This window comes from Pristiophorus japonicus, chromosome 12, assembly GCF_044704955.1.
Source record: "Pristiophorus japonicus isolate sPriJap1 chromosome 12, sPriJap1.hap1, whole genome shotgun sequence".
Classification (NCBI taxonomy): Eukaryota; Metazoa; Chordata; class Chondrichthyes; family Pristiophoridae; genus Pristiophorus; species Pristiophorus japonicus.
Genome location: NC_091988.1, coordinates 4,892,802 through 4,915,561, shown reverse-complemented (window position 1 = coordinate 4,915,561; position 22,760 = coordinate 4,892,802). Strand labels below are relative to the sequence as shown.

The 22,760-nt window shown below is 47.8% G+C and overlaps 1 protein-coding gene across 2 annotated transcripts in view; it reads right to left on the bottom strand.

Annotated features, from left to right (window-relative positions):
- LOC139277131 (neural cell adhesion molecule L1-like protein) overlaps nucleotides 1–22,760 on the bottom strand; it is a 759,673-nt gene that overhangs the window by 230,850 nt on the left and 506,063 nt on the right. For both annotated transcript variants that reach the window (XM_070895152.1, XM_070895153.1), the window contains exon 20: nucleotides 10,548–10,663. In XM_070895152.1, coding sequence (XP_070751253.1) covers nucleotides 10,548–10,663 — 116 coding nt within the window. The remainder of the gene's footprint in view (nucleotides 1–10,547; nucleotides 10,664–22,760) is intronic.

The following is a 22,760-nucleotide window of genomic DNA, read 5'->3' as shown; positions in this document are numbered from 1 at the left end:
TTAAGTATTATTTCTTTGTACTGGAAGTAAGCCACCTAATAAAACCTGTTGTACTTATTTACAATATACCTGTGCCCAGCGTAGTTCGTTGTGGTCACGGACAAGTCTCGTCTGTCAGATCTTACCGATTTTACAAATCTCCCAATAATATGATGAAATTACTATTTTCTGTTCTTGTAATTCTTCAGCTGAATACAATATGTCTCACACAAGTCTAGTTTTTCATTCAAAATTATGAATAATTATAAATAATGCATCTTATTTTTTAACAAATTAAAAGCTCATGCTGATCCTTCCTGTGTTAGCTGAAATACACACATGTGCCATTTTTGCACCAAATGGATATGTACTGTAGAATTAAATGTGTGAAATAAACAAATACTAGAGCAAGATTTTTAAAATACCTGTAACTTATGTGTTTATACACTGCAATGCCTGCTCAGCAAAACATGAAAGGTAATCATTAATGTTTGGGACATACCGATTTTGTTCTCCACATTAATGTAAAACCTTTGCAATGTCGTTGTACAGGAAATTGCATTCAAAATAAAAACAGCCCCAAGGTTTATTGACTGTGGGAATGGATCATAGTTGAGCAAATTTTTCATCTCAAAAGAAATGCAAATGAAGCAAATATGAATCTTGAGATTGTTTAGTAGTTTTTTTTCCTCTTTGTCATCTTTCTCCTCGTCCATCATCTCTCTCAAAGGTGTCAACACCAGTCACACTCCAGTACAGTATGCAATGACGATTATTCGTGTCTTCACAGCGGGTATCACAACCAAACTCATTGCCGTCCTTGCTCAACGTTCACAATGTTCACCTAGACCACAGGTCCCCGGATAGTGATTAGGAGACAAACCCTGACCGATGTTCGAATCCCTAATTTAAATTCACCAATGTCAATTATAGCACATTTAAAGCCACCTCTGCAAATATCAGCACAGATCAAATATTGAAATTGGGATTTCCCGGTCAGTATGGCTCAGCTATTTCTTGGACTAATGTTCCAGGGCCATCTCGGGAAAGCTCATTTTAACCGTCTCATAATTTTAAATTCAGTGTTTTTTTAAATCAAAAAATGGAATGTATTGGAACTGGCTGTAGAAATGTTTTACTCTGTAGACCAGACTGATTCCCGGGATGGCAGGACTGACATATCAAGAAAGACTGGATCAACTGGGCTTGTATTCACTGGAGTTCAGAAGAATGAGAGGGGATCTCATAGAAACATTTAAAATTCTGACGGGTTTAGACAGGTTAGATGCAGGAAGAATGTTCCCAATGTTGGGGAAGTCCAGAACCAGGGGTCACAGTCTAAGGATAAGGGGTAAGTCATTTAGGACCGAGATGAGGAGAAACTTCTTCACTCAGAGAGTGGTGAACCTGTGGAATTCTCTACCACAGGAAGTTGTTGAGGCCAATTCACTAAATATATTCAAAAAGGAGTTAGATGCAGTCCTTACTACTAGGGGAATCAAGGGGTATGGTGAGAAAGCAAGAATGGGGTACTGAAGTTGCATGTTCAGCCATGAACTCATTGAATGGCGGTGCAGGCTCAAAGGGCCGAATGGCCTACTCCTGCACCTATTTTCTATGTTTCTATGTTTCTAAATGTGAAAACTCCTCCTAATATTGAATTGCTGACCTGTGTGTCAGAAGCGATCCAAGAGATGTTCAGGAATGGCTTCCATTTTGTTAATAATTATCTGCTGATATGACAATAAGGGCAACCAGACATGAAAGAACAGGCATCTAATGCACCAGGATTATGGGCCCAACTTTCGGGCCGCGCCTAGAACGGCGCAGCCCCGACCTGGACGCCCGTTTTTCGTGCCCGAAAGTGCGCCTAAAAAATACCTGCAGATTCTCCGGCTCCCTGCAGGTCCTTTGGAGCTTGGCACGGTGCAGCACGAGCTGTGGGGGGGCGGAGCCAGGTCCCTGCGTTGAAATCAGTGCCGGGACCTCAGCACAGGCGCGCTACAGTGTGGGAGGGGCCCAAAGCACGCCGCCCCTAGCCCTGGCCGAATGGGCTCACTGGGGCGGCGAAGATTAGGCTGCACCTCCCTCGTCCAGCTCCTGCTCTGGCTCCAGCTTCCTCCCCTGTTGAACTGGCTCTCCCACCCCGCCCCCCCCCAGCTCCCGCTCCGCTCCCCCCCACAGCTCCCGCTCCGACCCCCCCTGCCCCAGCTCTTGCTCTGACCCCCCCGCCCAGCTCCCGCTCCGCTCCCCCCCACAGCTCCCGCTCCGCCCCCCCCCGCCCCAGCTCTTGCTCTGACCCCTCCCCCCAGCTCCCGCTCCGCTCCCCCCCACAGCTCCCGCTCCGCCCCCCCCCCGCCCCAGCTCTTGCTCTGACCCCTCCCCCCAGCTCCCGCTCCGCTCCCCCCCACAGCTCCCGCTCCGCTCCCCCCCCCGCCCCAGCTCTTGCTCTGACCCCCTCCCCCCCAGCTCCCGCTCTGACTCCTCCCCCCAGCTCCCGCTCCGCTCCCCCCCACAGCTCCCGCTCCGACCCCCCCCGCCCCAGCTCTTGCTCTGACCCCCCCCCCAGCTCCTGCTCCGACCCCCCCGCCCCAGCTCTTGCTCTGACCCCCCCCCAGCTCCCGCTCCGACCCCCCCCACCCCAGCTCTTGCTCTGACCCCCCCCCCAGCTCCCGCTCCGCTCCCCCCCACAGCTCCCGCTCCGCACCCCCCCCCGCCCCAGCTCTTGCTCTGACCCCCTCCCCCCCAGCTCCCGCTCCGACCCCCCCACAGCTCCCGCTCTGACGACACCACCCCCCCCCACCCCCCCAGCTCCGCCTTCCCCCGGCCACCTACCTTTAACTCCGGTCCGCTCCCTCTTCCTTTGGCGGGGCCCGCCCGCCTGACATCTTGCTGGGGGTGGGCCCCGCCCGAAGTCTTGGGCCCGGCTTCTTCACGTCGACTGGGCCCATTCAGCCTCCTCCCTCTCCTCCCTCCCTCTCCCCCTCTCCTCCCTTCCCCTCTTCCCCCTCCACCTCCTCCTCCGCCCCCCCCCTCGCTGTCAGAAACACAGAGACTCTGACAGACAGAGAGAGAGACACACTGGGGGGGGGGGGGCCCTGTCCCAGCACGCTGTTGGAGGGCTCCCGGTTCTGCAGTCAGTGAGTAGAAATTTATTTATTTATTGATTTTTTAATTTTTTTATTTTTTATTAATTTTTTTGATTGATTTATTGGTTGATTTATTGATGTTTTTATCATTTATTATTGATGATGGCTCTTTATTTGTAAAACTGAAGTGTTTAATGTTTGTAAGCTTCCTTTTAAACCCCCCACCCCCACCCATTCCCTACGCCTGATTTGTTAACCTACACCTGATGTTCTAAGTGTAGACAAGGTTTTTCTGAGCGTACAAAAATCTACACTTACTCCATTCTAAGTTAGTTTGGAGTAAGTTTTCACTGCCTAAACTTTCAAAAAGGCTGTAAGTGGCCGGACACGCCCCCTTTTGAAAATAAAAATCTGTTCCAAACTGAAACTGTTCTAACTGACTAGAACTGGAGCAAACTAAATGCCGAGAATTGCAATTTCTAAGATACTCCATTCTAAACCAGTTGCTCCAAAAAAACAGGAGCAACTCAGGCCGAAACTTGGCCCCAATATAACTATGGATGTAGCACTAAAGAGAAATTGTTGATTCATGGGGCAGTGTCACAGTAAACTCCAACTAGGAGACTTTGCAGATACAACGTAGTCTCTACTTTCTTATAAAGCCTAAAGATCTTCCAGATGTCACTTTCTGAGTGAACTCATTTATTTTGGTATAAAATCATAAGCTAGTCTGATAAATGTTACTCTTAAAAATAAATTATTTGTTCCTGGCATATGGGCATCGTTGGCAAGGCCGGCATTTATTGCCCATCCCTAATTGCCCCTTGAGAAGGTGGTGGTGAGCCGCCTTCTTGAACCGCTGCAGTCCGCCTGGCACTTGTGTGGCGCGAATATTACTTGCCACTTATCAGCCCAAGCCTGAATGTTGTCCAGATCTTGCTGCATGCGGGCACGGACTGTTCCATTATCTGAGGAGTTGCGAATGGAACGCAACACTGTGCAGTCATCAGCGAACATCCCCACTTCTGACCTAATGATGGAGGGAAGGTCATTGATGAAACAGCTGAAGATGTTTGGGCCTTGGACACTGCCCTGAGGAACTCCTGCAGCGATGTCCTGGGACTGGGATGATTGACCTCCAACACTACAACCATCTTCCTTTGTGCTGGGTATGACTCCAGCCATTGGAGAGTTTTCCCCCTGATTCCCATTGACTTCAGTTTTACTGGGGCTGCCTTGATGTCAAGGGCAGTTACTCTCACCTCACCGAAAGACCCCTGAACTTCTTACTCCAGACAGTTTTCTTGGGTTCAGCATCTCAGACTATTTCTGCAGGTAAGTCTTCACCATCGATAACCTAGAGTATGCCGCTTTCAGCCCAATGTCTAAGTCATTTGCACGAAGTTCAGCGCTCAATCAAAAAACCTCATCACTGTATTTCAGTTTACTGCTTATACCATGTGCCCTCACGTCATGTCCATCAACTTGGGAAGGTGATACAATAAACATTGCCCTAGACTATAGTTCGGATTATAAATTGTCAAACTGATCTATTAAACAATAAATATACAAGTACATAGTGATTCATTTACAGTAATTGCAGTTTTAAATATTCAGAATGCACTAAAAATGCACTTTAAACTGGACTTCCAATATTAACTTTACATGTCAGGCTGTTGGTGACCACCTATGCAGTCTCTCTGGCCTGTCCAATGGGCTAAGCAATTTGGAATAAGACAACTGAGAAATACATTTCAAAGTTTTAGCAGGATAAAATAAACTGTATGTATATGCCTCTATGAAAAACTTGCTAGTCAAATATATATACCAAAAAACCCCTCAAGATTTAAACAAAATGGTTTGACCCCTCTCTGTTACTTGGATCAGATCTGACATTAGTGCAACAAAGTAAGTAAGCTATCTTCTGTCAGTGAGCCAAGCTTTTAATCCCATATATGCCATGAATGTAAGAAACCAATGCATCATAGACAAAATGCTTCATTTTTGTCACAATCATATTAAGCAATATGTAGCTTTGTATTGTTACAGATTGTCATGAAGCTTTAAATGGGAGACTGGGTAATGACAATACATGGTACCCATTAAGATATCTGTTCCACTATGTCAACAAATGAACTGCTTCTGAAGTTTTTGTAAGGAAGATAAACTAGTTTCTTGGGATGTGTTTGAATTGCCATTTGTTCCTTTATAAAACTCTAACTGAGAGCTATTATAGATGGCAAAACTGATTTTTTAAACAGTCATAGCCTATTACAGGTTTATCAAAACTAAATCATTGCTGAATTTGCATTGGTTTGTCTTGGCAAAAGGAAATATTTCTGTGTTTATACCCATTTCTCTCCATAGCGATTTATTAATATATTTTCCCTTAGATACTCCACAAATATATCAACTTTTTATACACCGATCATAAATTTGTGAAAAAGTTACTACAATGTAAAAATTGGTGTGAAAAAAATGAAGGAGTAACCCACTTAAACAGAAATGAAAATGTGTGGGCTAGAAATTCAGTTGCACCCAGTCTGGGGCGTTAATCTTTCAACTATTTTGTTGTAAACTGTCCCCTGATTAAAGGAGCGGGCACACTCCAAAAACTTTCAAGTGTCCCATTGTTCTTTTTTGAGGGCACGAAGAACATAAATTATACAAGTGCCCCCTGGCTAAAAGGGGGTGGTGGGGGGGGGGGGGCACTAAAACCGACAACTTAAACAAATTAAACTTTAAATATATAAAATCAAATTAAAATTTGGTTGCCGGTGGTGATGATGCACTCCAGTCCCTCCGGCGCCCACCTCTCGCGGAAGGCCGCGAGCGTACCGGTGGACACCGCGTGCTCCATCTCTAAGGACACCCTGGCCCGGATGTAACCCCCTCGACCGCCCGCTGCCTGGACCGGCTGATGGCCCCCTTGGCCGTGCCCAGGAGCAGTCCTACGAGGAGGCCCTCGGACCTGCCCGCTCCCCTCCGCACAGGGTGCCCAAAGATCAGGAGCGTGGGACTGAAGTGCAGCCAGAATTTGAGAAGCAGCCCCTTCAAATAATGGAACAGGGGCTGCAACCTCGCACATTCGATAAAAACATGGAACACGGACTCCTCCAGACCGCAGAAATTACAGGCGGCCTAGGAGCCCGTGAACCGGCTTAAAAACTTATTGCACGGGACTGCTCCGTGCATCACCCTTCAGGCCAAGTCCCCAATAAATGGAGGGAAGACTCCCGCGTAGAGAGCACTCCGTAGGGCGTCAATCTTTCAAATCTTGAAAAAAAGTAGCACCAGGTGCTAATGATTATGAGGTTCCACTAAATTGGCTGTTTGCTCTCCAGGAAAGAACTGAAGCACTAAATTCAGTGCTAATGACTTCAATAGGGAATTTCAGGGGCTCTACCAGCAGGGCGATAAAGAATTTCAGAGGCAGTGCAATCAGAAATGATCCTTCACACTGGCTCCTTCCAGCTCTTAAAGGAGAGGTTGCATCATTGTGTAGATTCTCACTGTCAGCACTGCTGGCTGTAAAGGTGACCTGCAACCAAGTGAATCCTCTGATCGTCAGGAGAGAGCTCATCGTGCCACAGGCCAAGCATTCTAGGCGTTGGTCATGGGAATGGAACAAAGGATTGCAGTGCTGTTCCTGGACACTGGACGGAAGCCATTGCCCGAGGTTTTCAGGGCAATGTGGGGGGGAAGTGGCCCAGGAGGTCTCGGCCAACAGTGTGGTCGTCTGGAGCCTGACACAGTGCCAGATGAAATTCAACTACCTCACTCGGGTGGTCAGGGTGAGTGCATGCTTCATACCAGCTTCTGAACCTCAGTCTGTACACACTGCACAAAGCACCACACCCCCACCAGTCACCCACCAAACATCTCCACCTACTAAAACTCACATCAGGGTGATGCGCAGCTCCAACACCTGGAGGAGTGAGTGCTGCGACTCGTTGGTCCGCAGGTTGTGGGCGCCGTGGCTGTCGGTGATCCCGCTGGGGGCAATAACGGTATCTTCATCACTTCTCCTTCTCTCATCCCACTTCCCCCTTACACTTCAAGTATTTCTCACTTTCCAGCTCTTGATACTGCCCGCATTCCTTGCTCCAATCCTGCCCCCCCTGCCCTCACCTTAACGCAAGTCCTGTGTCTTTATGCTTTCAGATAATCAGCCGGCAGATGACCAGCCAGTCCCTGAGCCTCTCAGTGAGAGTGAGGAAGGAGAAGAGGAGGAGGATCCAAGCACCACATCGCTGCATCTCTCACCCGCAGGCACCACCTCAGAGACTGTCACTACATGATCTTTAGAGGCAGGTTTAGTAGTGGGGTCTGCACTGGGTGATGCACCTGAGAGGAGCGGGCGGCAGCAAGGCCAAGGGGAAAGGGTAGCTCTGGAGCCAGCTCCCCGGAGGGCTAGTTTATGCGCAAGTTCTGCTGCACAGGACTCAGATGAGGACCTCGATGGGGAGGCACTCACAAAAAGGGTGATGGGCCATGCACTTGGAGATGATCGGTGCAATGGAAAGGGTGCCCGAGAGCCTCTCGCCAATGGTAAGGAGCATGGAGGAGTCCGTCTCCAACACTGCACAGAGCTCTGCGCACACCATGGAGCACATCATTTCCAGTCTGTAGTTGATGGTGGACTCCCAGAGAGACCGTGGGGACCCAGACCTCATGACACGTGTCATGGGAAACACGGCAGCTTCCATTGCAGCACGGGTGGAAGCAACGCAACGTCTTAGTGCTGTAATTCAGTCAATGTTTGGTGGCATCGAGTCTCAGACTGCTCTCCTGCCGTCTCAGCTGGATGCCACGTGAGCCCTGACTGCTGCCATCGTTGCTGGGTCCACCACAGCCCACCGGGGATCTCACGGTGTCAAAGGAGGCCACCAATCTGTGCTCCAGCCGATCGATACGGATGCTGAGTTGCTGCCCCCGGGGGAGTGGCACTGCGTCAGTGGAGCAGTAACTAGTCAGGGTGACACACTCCTGATCCCACCACTGCCACTCCGCCATTGCACTTGTCGCTGTCTGTCACCCAGCCAGCCCAGACTGTCGCCGCCCAGCCTGAGGTGGTGCAGTCGACAGTCGGGCCTTTCATGCCCAGAGCTGGTCGAGGGTGTCCTGCAAGGCCATCTGTAGTCTCTGGCCCTGACACACAGCAGCCTTCCAGCAGCCCTGCTGCAGACACTGGGGAGACACTGTGGAGGAGCAGTAGATTAGGAAAAAGCATGAAAAGAGGGGAAGTAAGGGTTTGCACAAGGGTGATTAGTTAATATTGTTGTACATATGTGGTTACTGAATTTGGATACATTTATTATTGGAATGTGGCAGATTTGGTGGTTATATCATTTTGGCTTTGGGGTGTGACATAAAAGGAGAAATTGATGGAATGATGGGGACGTGCTGAGAAACCGGGAAGTGGACTCAAATTCATTGCAACCAAAGTCTATTGAGGCGGTCACAGACCTCCCTTACACAAAGCCAATTGAGTGGCTGCCTCCTCCGTCACTACTGTTTGTGCTCCTGTTCCCACTCTTCATCTCCATCATTCACCCGAAGTGTTGCGGCTATGCCTAGTGGCAATGGCTGCGCCCTCTTGATGGCCAAGCTGTGCAGCAGATGATGAGGAAGAGGGAGACCGGCTGAGCTGAGAACTGCAGGGCTCCTCCCGAGCGGTTAAGGCAGTGGAACCGTTGCTTGAGCATCCGGTGGTCTGCTCAATAATGTTTCTGGTGGCAGCATGGCTGTCAATGTACGAGTGCTGGGCAGGAGTGTTGGGGTTGTGGAGGGGAGTCATGAGCCGGGTGGAGAGTGGAGAGCCCTTGTCTCCCAGCAGCCAGCTGTGAGCTTGATGTGGTGGCTGGAACAGAGCTGGCACACCAGCCTGGCACAGGATGATGACATTGTGGCTGCCACCAGGAGAGCGGGCATTGACGGTGAGGATTCGGCGTGTCTGGTCACGCACCAACTGCACATTCAGTGAGTGGAAGCCTTTGCAGTTACGGAATACCTCGGGATTGTGATGCGGTACCTGCAAAGCGACATGGGTTCAGTCAATGACACCCTGCACCATGGGGAAGCCCGCTATCCTGGCAAAGTCACATGCACGCTTGTGCTGCTTCTCTCTGCTCATGGGGAAGGAAATGTTGTCCCTTCTCCTTGTGTCGAGAGCATCTGTGACCTCGCGGATGCAGCAATGCACGGCGAACTGCGATATGTCTCCTGTTGCACACTGGAAAGATCCGCAGATGTAGAAATTGAGCGCGATGGTGACCTTGACGGCCACTGAGACAGCGGTCCTCACCCTGGTCTGAGACTCGAAGTCTGGTTGCAGGAAGTGGCAGAGCTCTGTGACCACGTCCTTGCTGAAGCCATGCCTTCTAAGACACTGTTCCTCAGTGAAAACAATGTAGCTTAACTGCTGCCGGAATACCTTGGGAGGGTGAGGTCCCCTGTTGAGAGCCCTGTTGGCCCTCTGGCCACATTTTACAATCTTTCTCTCTGCCTCTGCTGCCTCCGACGTTGATGCTGGAGGGTGGGGCCCAGTGCCAGTACAGCCCCCATTAACGTATGGAAATGTTGCACGTTTGAATTTCACCCAAATGATCCTGAATAATTTTTTTGAGACAGAAAATTCCTGAAAGTGAAAATTGCTGAAATCCCTCAAAACATGAGCCAGTGCAAAACCGCCAGAGGAACTCACGGGCATCATTGGATTCGCCGTGACCCATCCTGACCTGCTGTCAAAATATTTTTTCCCATCCGTCCCACCACCGATCGTCCCCGCTGATCCCCTGAAAAACTGCCGCCTTTGTTTCTCAGGCAACTCATTTGATGATCCCACTTTCTTTGGCCATCTCTCACGTGATGCAGACTGTTATCAGTTATAATCCCAACACGCCAGAAACAGATTGGCAGTGGATGATATTTAGGAACATAGTTCAAAATTTGTTTTAAAAATGTCGCCTTCCTTTGTTTTTCATCCTGGCTCCTTTACCATAGTGTGAAAATACATCCTCCCCAAACAAATACACACACACAACATGTAAAGAACATTTTTCAGAGACCCTTTACAATTTTTTTGGAGGTTAGTGAGTGCTGAGTCAGCAGAAGGTCATTTCACTGGCACTTTAATACAGGGTTTCATCAAGGGCGGTTTTTAATGAGAAGAGTGTTGATGATTAACTTATTTTTCATTTGTAACTAAATAGGTCTTGGTCTTACACCAGGTCCTGTGCTGGTAATATATTACCATTATTTTACTAACAAATGAATTAACATTATCAATTCGAAATGTCTTGTTGTAAAATCCAACAGAATTACATATGTACATTGTCACCTAAATTTCAAGAAGGATTGTTATCAAAAAACATACTGAACAACTAAAAAAATGTGTACCTGCAATAATTCCAGATCACTAATATAATACCGGCTTATACCAAGTGATATTATTCAATAATGTAGAGGAACCTTTACCTTATAACCTTCAAGGTGTCCGTGAATTTTCTCTTTCGGCACTTCTGACCAAGTAACCTTAATTAAAGTACTGTTCATGATTTCAACAGCAACGTTCAAAGGTGCAGCTTCAGGAACTGGTAATAAAAGCAGAGAAGTCGTGAGATTATTTTAAAATATTATAAAATATTTTTAGATATTATATGTTTTATTATCCTTTTGGTTCTTCAAACAGCAGTGTGTACAAATGTATTAAAACTTAGAATTTGAATTACAGATTGGGAGAGGAGATTAATATTTTAGTAACATTTTATTTCAAGACAATGTCAGAAAAAATAAAATTATATTGATTTTTGAAGTAAAAATTCTTGAAAATACTTTGCAATTACAGTTGAACATGAAGTTATACAAAAGTTAAAGCCTAATTTATATGGTAGAGCTTATATGATTCCCAGACTGCCCTTATTGCTTAAATTTTATTCAAATACTATGCAGACCATAATATGCCATATGGGATTTTAACAGAATACAAGTGTGACGTTTTAAATATAGCTGACTTCTTTAAGAAAGGGTAGGGCCTATTAGAGACCATGAGGGTAATCGTTGTGTGGGGATGGAAGATGATGGGAGGGTTCTGAACGAATACTTTGCATCTGTTTTCACAAAGGAAAGGGGCAATGCAGATCCTGCTATCGAGGAGGAGTGTGATATTCTGGATGAAATAAATATAGTGAGAGAGGAAGTATTAGGGGGTTTAGCAGCTTTGAAAGTAGATAAGTCCCCAGACCCAGATGTTGAGCGAAGTAAAAGAGGAAATAGCAGAGGCCTTGACCATCATTTTCCAGTCCTCTTTGGATATGGGCATGTTGTCGGAGGATTGGAGGGCTGCTAATGTGGTACCCTTGTTTAAGAACGGAGACATAGATAGGTTGAGTAATTACAGGCCTGTCAGCCTAACCTCAATGGTGGGAAAATTATTGGAAAAAATCCTGAAAGACAGGATAAATCTGCATTTGGAAAGGCAAGGATTAATTAGGGACAGTCATCATAGATTTGTTAAGGGAAGATCATGTTTGACTAACCTGATTGAATTCTTTGAGGAGGTAACCAAGAGGGTCGATGAGGGTAGTGTCATGAATTCAACTATCATTGTAACCCATGTATAAGCTGACCTAAGTTGTACACCTTGAGAACATTGACCACAAGGGGGCGAACTTGTGGGAGACACTCCTAGCCTGGACTTTCAGGTATAAAATGGGAAGCTCCACCCACCTTCATCACTTGAGGTCTTGGTAATAAAGGTAATTGGTCACAGAGTGACCTTTTCTCAAGTATGGGCCTCGTGTGCATTTATACTGTATAGTAAGGACATATCATTGGCGACGAGAAACTGGAATTTAAACCACGCGAGCATGGCCACTAGCAGCACAGAAGAGAGGTACTGTGTTAGAAACATAGAAACATAGAAACATAGAAAATAGGTGCAGGAGTAGGCCATTCGGCCCTTCTAGCCTGCACCGCCATTCAATGAGTTCATGGCTGAACATTCAACTTCAGTACCCCATTCCTGCTTTCTCGCCATACCCCTTGATCCCCCTAGCAGTAAGGACCTCATCTAACTCCTTTTTGAATATATTTAGTGAATTGGCCTCAACAACTTTCTGTGGTAGAGAATTCCACAGGTTCACCACTCTCTGGGTGAAGAAGTTCCTCCGCATCTCGGTCCTAAATGGCTTACCCCTTATCCTTAGACTGTGACCCCTGGTTCTGGACTTCCCCAACATTGGGAACATTCTTACTGCATCTAACCTGTCTAACCCCGTCAGAATTTTATATGTTTCTATGAGGTCCCCTCTCATTCTTCTGAACTCCAGTGAATACAAGCCCAGTTGATCCAGTCTTTCTTGATAGGTCAGTCCCGCCATCCCGGGAATCAGTCTGGTGAACCTTCGCTGCACTCCCTCAATAGCAAGAATGTCCTTCCTCAGGTTAGGAGACCAAAACTGTACACAATACTCCAGGTGTGGCCTCACCAATGCCCTGTACAACTGTAGCAACACCTCCCTGCCCCTGTACTCAAATCCCCTTGCTATGAAGGCCAACATGCCATTTGCTTTCTTAACCGCCTGCTGCACCTGCATGCCAACCTTCAATGACTGATGTACCATGACACCCAGGTCTCTTTGCACCTCCCCTTTTCCTAATCTGTCACCATTCAGATAATAGTCTGTCTCTCTGTTTTTACCACCAAAGTGGATAACCTCACATTTATCCACATTATACTTCATCTGCCATGCATTTGCCCACTCACCTAACCTATCCAAGTCGCTCTGCAGCCTCACAGCATCCTCCTCGCAGCTCACACTGCCACCCAACTTAGTGTCATCCGCAAATTTGGAGATACTACATTTAATCCCCTCATCTAAATCATTAATGTACAGTGTAAACAGCTGGGGCCCCAGCACAGAACCTTGCGGTACCCCACTAGTCACTGCCTGCCATTCTGAAAAGTACCCATTTACTCCTACTCTTTGCTTCCTGTCTGACAACCAGTTCTCAATCCATGTCAGCACACTACCCCCAATCCCATGTGCTTTAACTTTGCACATTAATCTCTTGTGTGGGATCTTGTCGAAAGCCTTCTGAAAGTCCAAATACACCACATCAACTGGTTGTCCCTTGTCCACTCTACTGGAAACATCCTCAAAAAATTCCAGAAGATTTGTCAAGCATGATTTCCCTTTCACAAATCCATGCTGACTTGGACCTATCATGTCACCTCTTTCCAAATGCACTGCTATGACATCCTTAATAATTGATTCCATCATTTTACCCACTACCGATGTCAGGCTGACCGGTCTATAATTCCCTGTTTTCTCTCTCCCTCCTTTTTTAAAAAGTGGGGTTACATTGGCTACCCTCCACTCCATAGGAACTGATCCAGAGTCAATGGAATGTTGGAAAATGACTGTCAACGCATCCACTATTTCCAAGGCCACCTCCTTAAGTACTCTGGGATGCAGTCCATCAGGCCCTGGGGATTTATCGGCCTTCAATCCCATCAATTTCCCCAACACAATTTCCCGGCTAATAAGGATTTCCCTCAGTTCCTCCTCCTTACTAGACCCCCCGACCCCTTTTATAACCGGAAGGTTGTTCGTGTCCTCCTTCGTGAATACCGAACCAAAGTACTTGTTCAATTGGTCCGCCATTTCTTTGTTCCCCGTTATGACTTCCCCTGATTCTGACTGCAGGGGACCTACGTTTGTCTTTACTAACCTTTTTCTCTTTACATATCGATAGAAACTTTTGCAATCCGTCTTAATGTTCCCTGCAAGCTTCTTCTCATACTCCATTTTCCCTGCCCTAATCAAACCCTTTGTCCTCCTCTGCTGAGTTCTAAATTTCTCCCAGTCCCCAGGTTCGCTGCTATTTCTGGCCAATTTGTATGCCACTTCCTTGGCTTTAATACTATCCCTGATTTCCCTTGATAGCCACGGTTGAGCCACCTTCCCTTTTTTATTTCTATGCCAGACAGGAATGTACAATTGTTGTAGTTCATCCATGCGGTCTCTAAATGTCTGCCATTGCCCATCCACAGTCAACCCCTTAAGTATCATTCGCCAATCCATCTCAGCCAATTCACGCCTCATACCTTCAAAGTTAGCCTTCTTTAAGTTCTGGACCATGGTCTCTGAATTAACTGTTTCATTCTCCATCCTAATGCAGAATTCCACCATATTATGGTCACTCTTCCCCAAGGGGCCTCGCACAACGAGATTGCTAATTAATCCTTTCTCATTACATAACACCCAGTCTAAGATGGCCTCCCCCCTAGTTGGTTCCTCGACATATTGGTCTAAAAAACCATCCCTTATGCACTCCAGAAAATCCTCCTCCACCGTATTGCTTCCAGTTTGGTTAGCCCAATCTATGTGCATATTAAAGTCACCCATTATAACTGCTGCACCTTTATTGCACGCACCCCTAATTTCCTGTTTGATGCCCTCCCCAACATCACTACTACTGTTTGGAGGTCTGTACACAACTCCCACTAACGTTTTTTGCCCTTTGGTGTTCTGCAGCTCTACCCATATAGATTCCACATCATCCAAGCTAATGTCCTTCCTAACTATTGCCTTAATCTCCTCCTTAACCAGCAATGCTACCCCACCTCCTTTTCCTTTTATTCTATCCTTCCTGAATGTTGAATACCCCTGGATGTTGAGTTCCCAGCCCTGCTCATCCTGGAGCCACGTCTCCGTAATCCCAATCACATCATATTTGTTAACATCTATTTGCACAGTTAATTCATCCACCTTATTGCGGATACTCCTTGCATTAAGACACAAAGCCTTTAGGCTTGTTTTTTTAACACCCTCTGTCCTTTTAGAATTTTGCTGTACAATGGCCCTTTTTGTTCTTTGCCTTGGGTTTCTCTGCCCTCCACTTTTCCTCATCTCCTTTCTGTCTTTTGTTTTTGCCTCCTTTTTGTTTCCCTCTATCTCCCTGCATTGGTTCCCATCCCCCTGCCATATTAGTTTAACTCCTCCCCAACAGCACTAGCAAACACTCCCCCGAGGACATTGGTTCCGATTCTGCCCAGGTGCAGACCGTCCGGATTGTACTGGTCCCACCTCCCCCAGAACCGGTTCCAATGCCCCAGGAATTTGAATCCCTCCCTGCTGCACCATTGCTCAAGCCACGTATTCATCTGAGCTATCCTGCGATTCCTACTCTGACTAGCACGTGGCACTGGTAGCAATCCCGAGATTACTACTTTTGTGGTCCTACTTTTTAATTTAGCTCCTAGCTCCTTAAATTCATTTCGTAGGAACTCATCCCTTTTTTTACCTATGTCATTGGTACCAACGTGCACCACGACAACTGGCTGTTCTCCCTCCCTTTTTAGAATGTCCTGCACCCGCTCCGAGACATCCTTGACCCTTGCACCAGGGAGGCAACATACCATCCTGGAGTCTCGGTTGCGGCCGCAGAAACGCCTATCTATTCCCCTTACAATTGAATCCCCTATCACTATCGCTTGCCCACTCTTTTTCCTGCCCTCCTGTGCAACAGAGCCAGCCACGGTGCCATGAACTTGGCTGCTGCTGCCCACTCCTGATGAGTCATCCCCCTCAACAGCACTCAAAGCAGTGTATCTGTTTTGCAGTGGGATGACCACAGGGGACCCCTGCACTACCTTCCTTGCACTACTCTTCCTGCTGGTCTTCCATTCCCTCGCTGGCTGTGGACCCTTCTCCTGCGGTAAGACCAACTCGCTACACGTGATACTCACGTCATTCTCAGCATCGTGGATGCTCCAGAGTGAATCCACCTTCAGCTCCAACTCCGCAACGCGGACCGTCAGTAGCCGGAGGTGGACACACTTCCCGCACATGTAGTCGTCAGGGACACTGGTGTTGTCCCCGTGTTCCCACATGGTACAGGAGGAGCATATCACATGACCGAGCTGTCCTGCCATGACTTAACCCTTAGATACACTTAAATTGCCGACAACAATGTTAAAAGTTACTGACTAATAAAGAAAAAGAAAAACTACTCACCAATCAGCAGCCAATCACTTACCACGTTGGCTGTGACGTCACCTTTTGATTTCTTTCTACTTCTTTTTTGACTTCTCTCAGCTGGAGCTGCACCGGTACGCCTCTCTCGACTCCCGCCTCTCTCGACGCTCCCCGGACTGCTGAGCCTTTTATAGGCCGCTGCCTCTCTCGACTCCCGCCTCTCTCGACGCTCCCCGGACTGCTGAGCCTTTTATAGGCCGCTGCCTCTCTCGACTCCCGCCTCTCTCGACTCCCCGGACTGCTGAGCCTTTTATAGGCCGCTGCCTCTCTGGACTCCCGCCTCTCTCGACGCTCCCCGGACTGCTGAGCCTTTTATAGGCCGCTGCCTCTCTCGACTCCCGCCTCTCTCGACTCCCCGGACTGCTGAGCCTTTTGGTGATGATTGGGACGACTTTATTGAGAGACTACAGCAAAGTTTTGTCACTAAGGAATGGTTGGGACAGGATTTGGCCAACAAATGCAGGGCTCATCTCCTGACGGTTTGTGGGTCCAGGACGTACTCCCTGATGAAGGACCTTCTAGCGCCAGAGAAGCCAGCAGACAAGACATTTGAAGAGCTCAGTAAGTTGATCAGGGAACACCTTAAACCGACGAGCAGCATGCACATGGCGAGACACCGGTTTTACACGCACCGGCGGCAATAAGGGCAAAGCGTTCCAGACTTCGTGGCAGATCTCCGACGACTGGTGAGCCTATGTAAGTTCCCAGATGCATGCAGAGCGGAGATGCTGTTAGACTTTTTTATTGAGGGCATCGGGCACGCTGGGGTTTTCAGGAAACTGATTGAGACCAAAGACTTGACCGTGGAAACGGCAACTTTGATGGCCCAGACATTTATCTCAGGGGAGGAAGAGACCAGAATGATGTTTGACAAAAATCTTGGCTCAAATGCGGCAAACGACCATTGTGTCAACATTGTTAACGCGGCACACAGTTCTCTCGGCAGACAAGGGCAATCGGACATGCCCCAGCATGTAGTCGAACCCAAAGGGGGAATTCAACAGAGACAATGGCTAGCTGAACGGCGATTCATGCCATCGCAAGGGACAATGCGGCTAGTAATAGGGCCATCAACACCTGTTAATGGTGCGCTTAAGGACAGTTACAGAGACAGTCAGAGACAATCGACTGGTAATGGACCTTTTGTTTCCAACAACGGGGCCTCCAGCTCATGCTGGAGGTGTGGAGGCAAACACCCAACCAGAGCTTGTAGGTATCAGCAATATATCTGCAGAAACTGCAACGTCAGCGGTCACTTGGCACGTATATGCAGGAAGCCTGCAGCCAGGTTGATGTACTAAGAGGACAGGCCTAATGTAAGCCCTACGAGGCCAAATGAATACTGGGGGAAATCGCTGGAAGCTGAAGTTCAGCGAGTTCATGTGGAGCACATATACAGTTCATATACCAGGACGCCACCAATAATGATGAAAGTGCTCCTCAATGGTATCCCAGTATTAAGGGAGCTAGACAGGGGCCAGCCAGTCCCTGATAAGTATCAAACAGTTCGAAAGGTTGTGGGTATCCAAGGCCAGGAGGCCAAAATTATTGCCGATTGAAGCACATATACATACGAACATATACAAAGGAGATCATTCCGGTGCTCGGCAGCGCCACGGTAGTCGTGACCCACAAAGATTCGGAGAACAGGTTGCCACTCTGGATTATCACAGGGACCAGTCCCTGGGGAGGAGTTGGCTTGCTGTCATGAACTGGAAATGGGGCGATGTCAATGCAATTTCTTCTGTGGAGCGAGTATCATGCTCACAGGTCCTGGACAAATTTGACTCATTATTTCATCCCGGCATCGGCACTTACATGGGGACCAAGGTAGTGATTCACATAAACCCGGACACCAGGCCAGTACACTACAAGGCCAAGGCAGTGCCGTACGTGATGCGGGAAAAGAAAGAAGGCGAATTGGACCGCCTGCTGAGGGAAGGCATCATCTCGCCAGTCGAATTCAGTGACTGGGCGAGCCCGATTGTGCCGGTGCTCAAGGAGGATGGGTCTGTCAGGATATGTGGCGATTACAAGGCCACCATCAATCGGGTGTCACTCCAAGACCAGTACTTGCTACCAAGAGCGGAGGACCTCTTTGCGATGCTATCCGGTGGCAAACTTTTTTCAAAATTGGACCTGACCTCAGATTACATGACCCAGGAGCTGGCGAGTGAGTCGAAGAAGCTGACCACCATAAGGGATTGTTTGAGTATAACAGATGTCCGTTCGGGATTCGTTCGGCCGCCGCGATCTTTCAGCAAAATATGGAAAGCCTCCTCAAGTCGATTCCAATGACGGTGGTTTTTCAAGACAACATCCTCATCACGGGTCACGATACTGAAGAACACCTCCACAACCTGGAGGAGGTACTACGCAGACTGGACTGGGTAGGGCTGCGACTGAAAAAGGCGAAGTGCGTCTTCCTAGCTCCAGAGGTAGAATTCCTGGGGAGGAGGGCAGCAGCAGACGAGATCAGACCCACTGTGTCCAAAATGGAAGCAATCCAGAGAGCACCCAGACCCCGTAACACGACGGAGCTGTGTTCGTTCCTGGGGCTCCTGAACCATTTTGGTAACTTTCTTCCCAAATTGAGCACGCTGTTAGAGCCGCTACACGTGCTCCTACTCAAAGGTCGCGATTGGGTCTGGGGGGACAGCCAGGAAAGGGCATTTGATAAAGCACACAACTTGATATGCTCCAACAAACTGTTAAAGTTATATGACCCGTGTAAGAAACTTGTTCTAACGTGCGATGCGTCGTCCTATGGGGTCGGGTGTGTGTTGCAGCATGTGAATGCCAATGGTCAGTTACAGCCGGTAGCTTATGCCTCCAGAAGTCTGTACCGGGCAGAGAGGGGCTACAGGATGGTAGAAACGGAAGCGCTAGCGTGTGTATATGCAGTAAAAAAAATGCATCAGTACCTGTTTGGCAGGAAATTTGAGCTGGAGACATATCACAAATCCCTAACGACCCTTTTGGCCGACAACAAGGCCATAAATGCCAATGCATCAGCACGCATACAGAAGTGGGCACTCACGTTAGCTGCCTATGACTATACAATTCAGCACAGACCGATCACTGAAAACTACAGCGATGCACTCAGCAGGCTCCCACTAGCCACCACTGAGGGGGCAACTGAGCATGCTGCTGAGATGGTCATGGCTGTTGAAGCTTTCGAAAGCGAAGGCTCACCTGTGACAGCCCATCAGATTAAAGTCTGGACAAATAAAGACCCGCTGCTGTCTATAGTTAAGAAATGTGTCCTGAATGGGGACTGGGCAGCCACGTACAGGTCATGCCCTGAGGAATTTAAACCGTTTCATAGGCGCAACGATGAACTCTCGATTCAGGCTGATTGCCTGCTGTGGGGAAACCGAGTAGTCATGCCCCAGAAGGGCAGAGAGGTGTTCATCAGAGAACTTCACAATGAGCACCCGGGCATTGTCATGATGAAGGCAATTGCCAGGTCACACGTTTGGTGGCCAGGGATAGATGCAGACCTGGAACTTTGTGTTCGCAGGTGCAACACGTGTGCTCAGCTGGGCAACGCACCCAGGGAAGCCCCCCTTAGCCCCTGGTCCTGGCCCGCCAAGCTATGGTCACACATCCATGTGGACTACGCAGGTCCTTTCATGGGAAAAATATTTTTGGTTGTAGTAGACGCCTACTCCAAATGGATTGAGTGTGCCATTTTAAATTCAAGCACATCCTCTGCCACGGTAGAAAGTCTACGGGCAATGTTCGCCGCCCATGGTCTACCGGATGTCTTGGTCAGCGACAATGGCCCGTGCTTCACAAGTAGTGAATTCAAGGACTTCATGGCAGACAATGGAATCAACCATGTCAGAACGGCACCGTTCAAGCCGGCCTCAAACGGCCAGGCGGAATGAGCAGTGCAGATAATCAAACAGGGGATGCTCAGAATCCAAGGGGGTTCCCTACAAAGCCGCTTATCACGCCGCCTGTTGGCCAATAGATTCTGACCACACTCGCTCACAGGGGTTCCACCCGCAGAGCTGCTAATGAAAAAGATGCTCAAAACCAGATTATCCCTTAAACACCCAACTATGAAAGAAATTGTTGAGAGGAGGCGTCAGTCATAATGTGACTACCATGACAGGAATGAGAGGGCGCGATGTATTGATGTCAATGACCCTGTTTTTGTCCTTAATTATGCTGCAGAGCCCAAATGGCTTGCAGGCACTGTGATTGCCCAAGAGGGGAATAAGGTTTTGGTAGTTAAACTTACCAATGGACAAATCTGCTGCAAACACGTGGATCAAACTAAAAGGAAGTTCAGCAACCCCATAGAAGAAGCAGAGGAAGAACACGACGTAGAGTTTACTCCACCACAGGTGACCGAACACCAGAACCAAGTGGAGGAGAGCCCAGTCACTGTGGGCAGTCCAGACAGGCCTGAGGCACCACAAACAGCAGACACTCAGGCCAGCGCCCAACAACCGGAGCCCCAACTCAGGCGCTCTACAAGGGAGCGTAAACCACCAGAGAGACTTAACCTGTGATCCCAATAAGACTTTGGGGGGGAGGTGATGTCATGTATTCAACTATCATTGTAACCCATGTATAAGCTGACCTAAGTTGGACACCGTGAGAACATTGACTACAAGGGGGTGAACTTGTGGGAGACACTCCTAACCTGGACTTGCAGGTATAAAAGGGGAAGCTCCACCCACCTTCATCACTTTGAGGTCTTGGTAATAAAGGTAACAAGTCACAGAGTGACCTTCTCTCAAGTATGGGCCTCGTGTGCATTTATACTGTATAGTAAGGACATATCAGGTAGTGTCTACGATTTAATATGTATGGATTTTAGCAAAGCTTTTGATAAGGTCCCACATGGGAGAATGGTCATAATTGTTAAAGCCTATGGGATCCAGGGCAAAGTGGCAAGTTGGATCCAAAATTGGCTTGGAGGTCGGAAGCAAAGGGTAATGGTTGATGGATGTTTTTGTGACTGGAAGGATGTTTCCAGTGGGGTTCCGCAGGGCTCAGTACTGGGTCCCTTGCTTTTTGTGATATATTTTAACAATTTAGATTTGAATACAGGAAGTATGATTAAGAAGTTTGCAGACGACACTAAAATTGGCTGTGTGGTTGGTAATGAAGAGGAAAGTCATGGGCTGCAGGAGGATATCAATCTACTGGTCAAGTGGGCAGAGCAGTGACAAATGGAATTTAATTCATAGAAGTGTGAGGTGATGCACTTTGGGAGGGCTAATAAGGAAAGGGTATACACATTAAGCAGTCGGCCACTTAATAGTGTAGATGAACAAAGGAACCTTGGAGTGCTTGCCCACAGATCCCTGAAAGTAGCAGGCCAGGTGGATAAGGTGGTTAAGAAGGCATACGGAATACTTGCCTTTATTGGCCGAGGCAAAGAATATAAGAGCAGGGAGGTTATGCTTAAATTGTATAATACTTTGGTGAGCCACAGCTGAAGTACTGCGTGCAGTTCTGGTCACCGTATTATAGGAATGACGTGATTGCACAAGAGAGGGCGCAGAGGAGATTTACTAGGATGCTGCCTGGAATGGAGAATCTTAGTTATGAGGACAGATTGGATAGGCTGGGTTTGTTCTCATTGGAACAGAGAATGTTGAGAGGAGACCTCATTGAGGTGTACAAAATATTGAGGGGCCTGGACATAGTGGATAGTAAGGGTCTATTTCCATTGGTGTAGGGGTCTATTATGAGGGGGCATAGTTTTCAGGTGGTTGGTGGAAGGTTTAGAGGGCATTTGTGTGGGGGGGGGGGCTTCTTTACGCAGAGGGTTGTGGGGATCTGGAACTCGCTGCCTGGAAGAGTGGTGGATGCAGAAACACTCACCACTTTTAAGAGATGGTTGGATGAGCACTTGCAGGGTTACGGACCTCGAGCTGGTAATTGGGATTAGACTGGATGACCTTTTGTTGGACAGAGCAGATATAATGGTAAGTACTGCAGGGAATCGAATACGGCCAGGGTGATCTCCTGGACTAGTTTCAATCACCTAAATGGGTCGGAGAGGAATTTTCCCAGATTTTCTCTCCCTAAATTGGCCTGGGTTTTTATCTGGTTTTTGCCTCTCCCAGGAGATCACATGGTTCCGGTTGGGGTGGACTGTAGAATGTTTCAGTATAAGGGGTGTCGCAGTTGTGTGAGGCGGGCTGGTTGGGCTGGGTGCTCTTTGCCTTTCTGTCATTGTTCAAAAGTTTATATGTAACCTTTAGGGCCACTGACCGAGGGCCGTGTGGCTCTTTGTCGACCAGCGCAGACACGATGGGCCGGAATGGCCTCCTTCTGCGCTGTAAATTTATATGTTTCTTTGTTTAACTTAAAGTTTATTCATCTTCTGCTAACTACAATTACTTGCCTCATGGCACAGCTTTCCATCAGATTAAGCTCAACTCCTTATTCATGCTCTGTCAATTGCCTTAACTAGCCTCAGAAGTATGAATTCATAAATAATGTTCAGATCTTCAATTGTACAGAATGTCACTAAAATTATTTTCATGATCTTTGCATAGGACTTAAAAAGAAAGCAAAGTCCCATCAAAAAGGGTATATTTCAATTGTAGGATAAGTTGTTTTTCAGCAAAAATATTTGTTTTCAGGAAATGCAACTGTAGGATGAAAATATAAT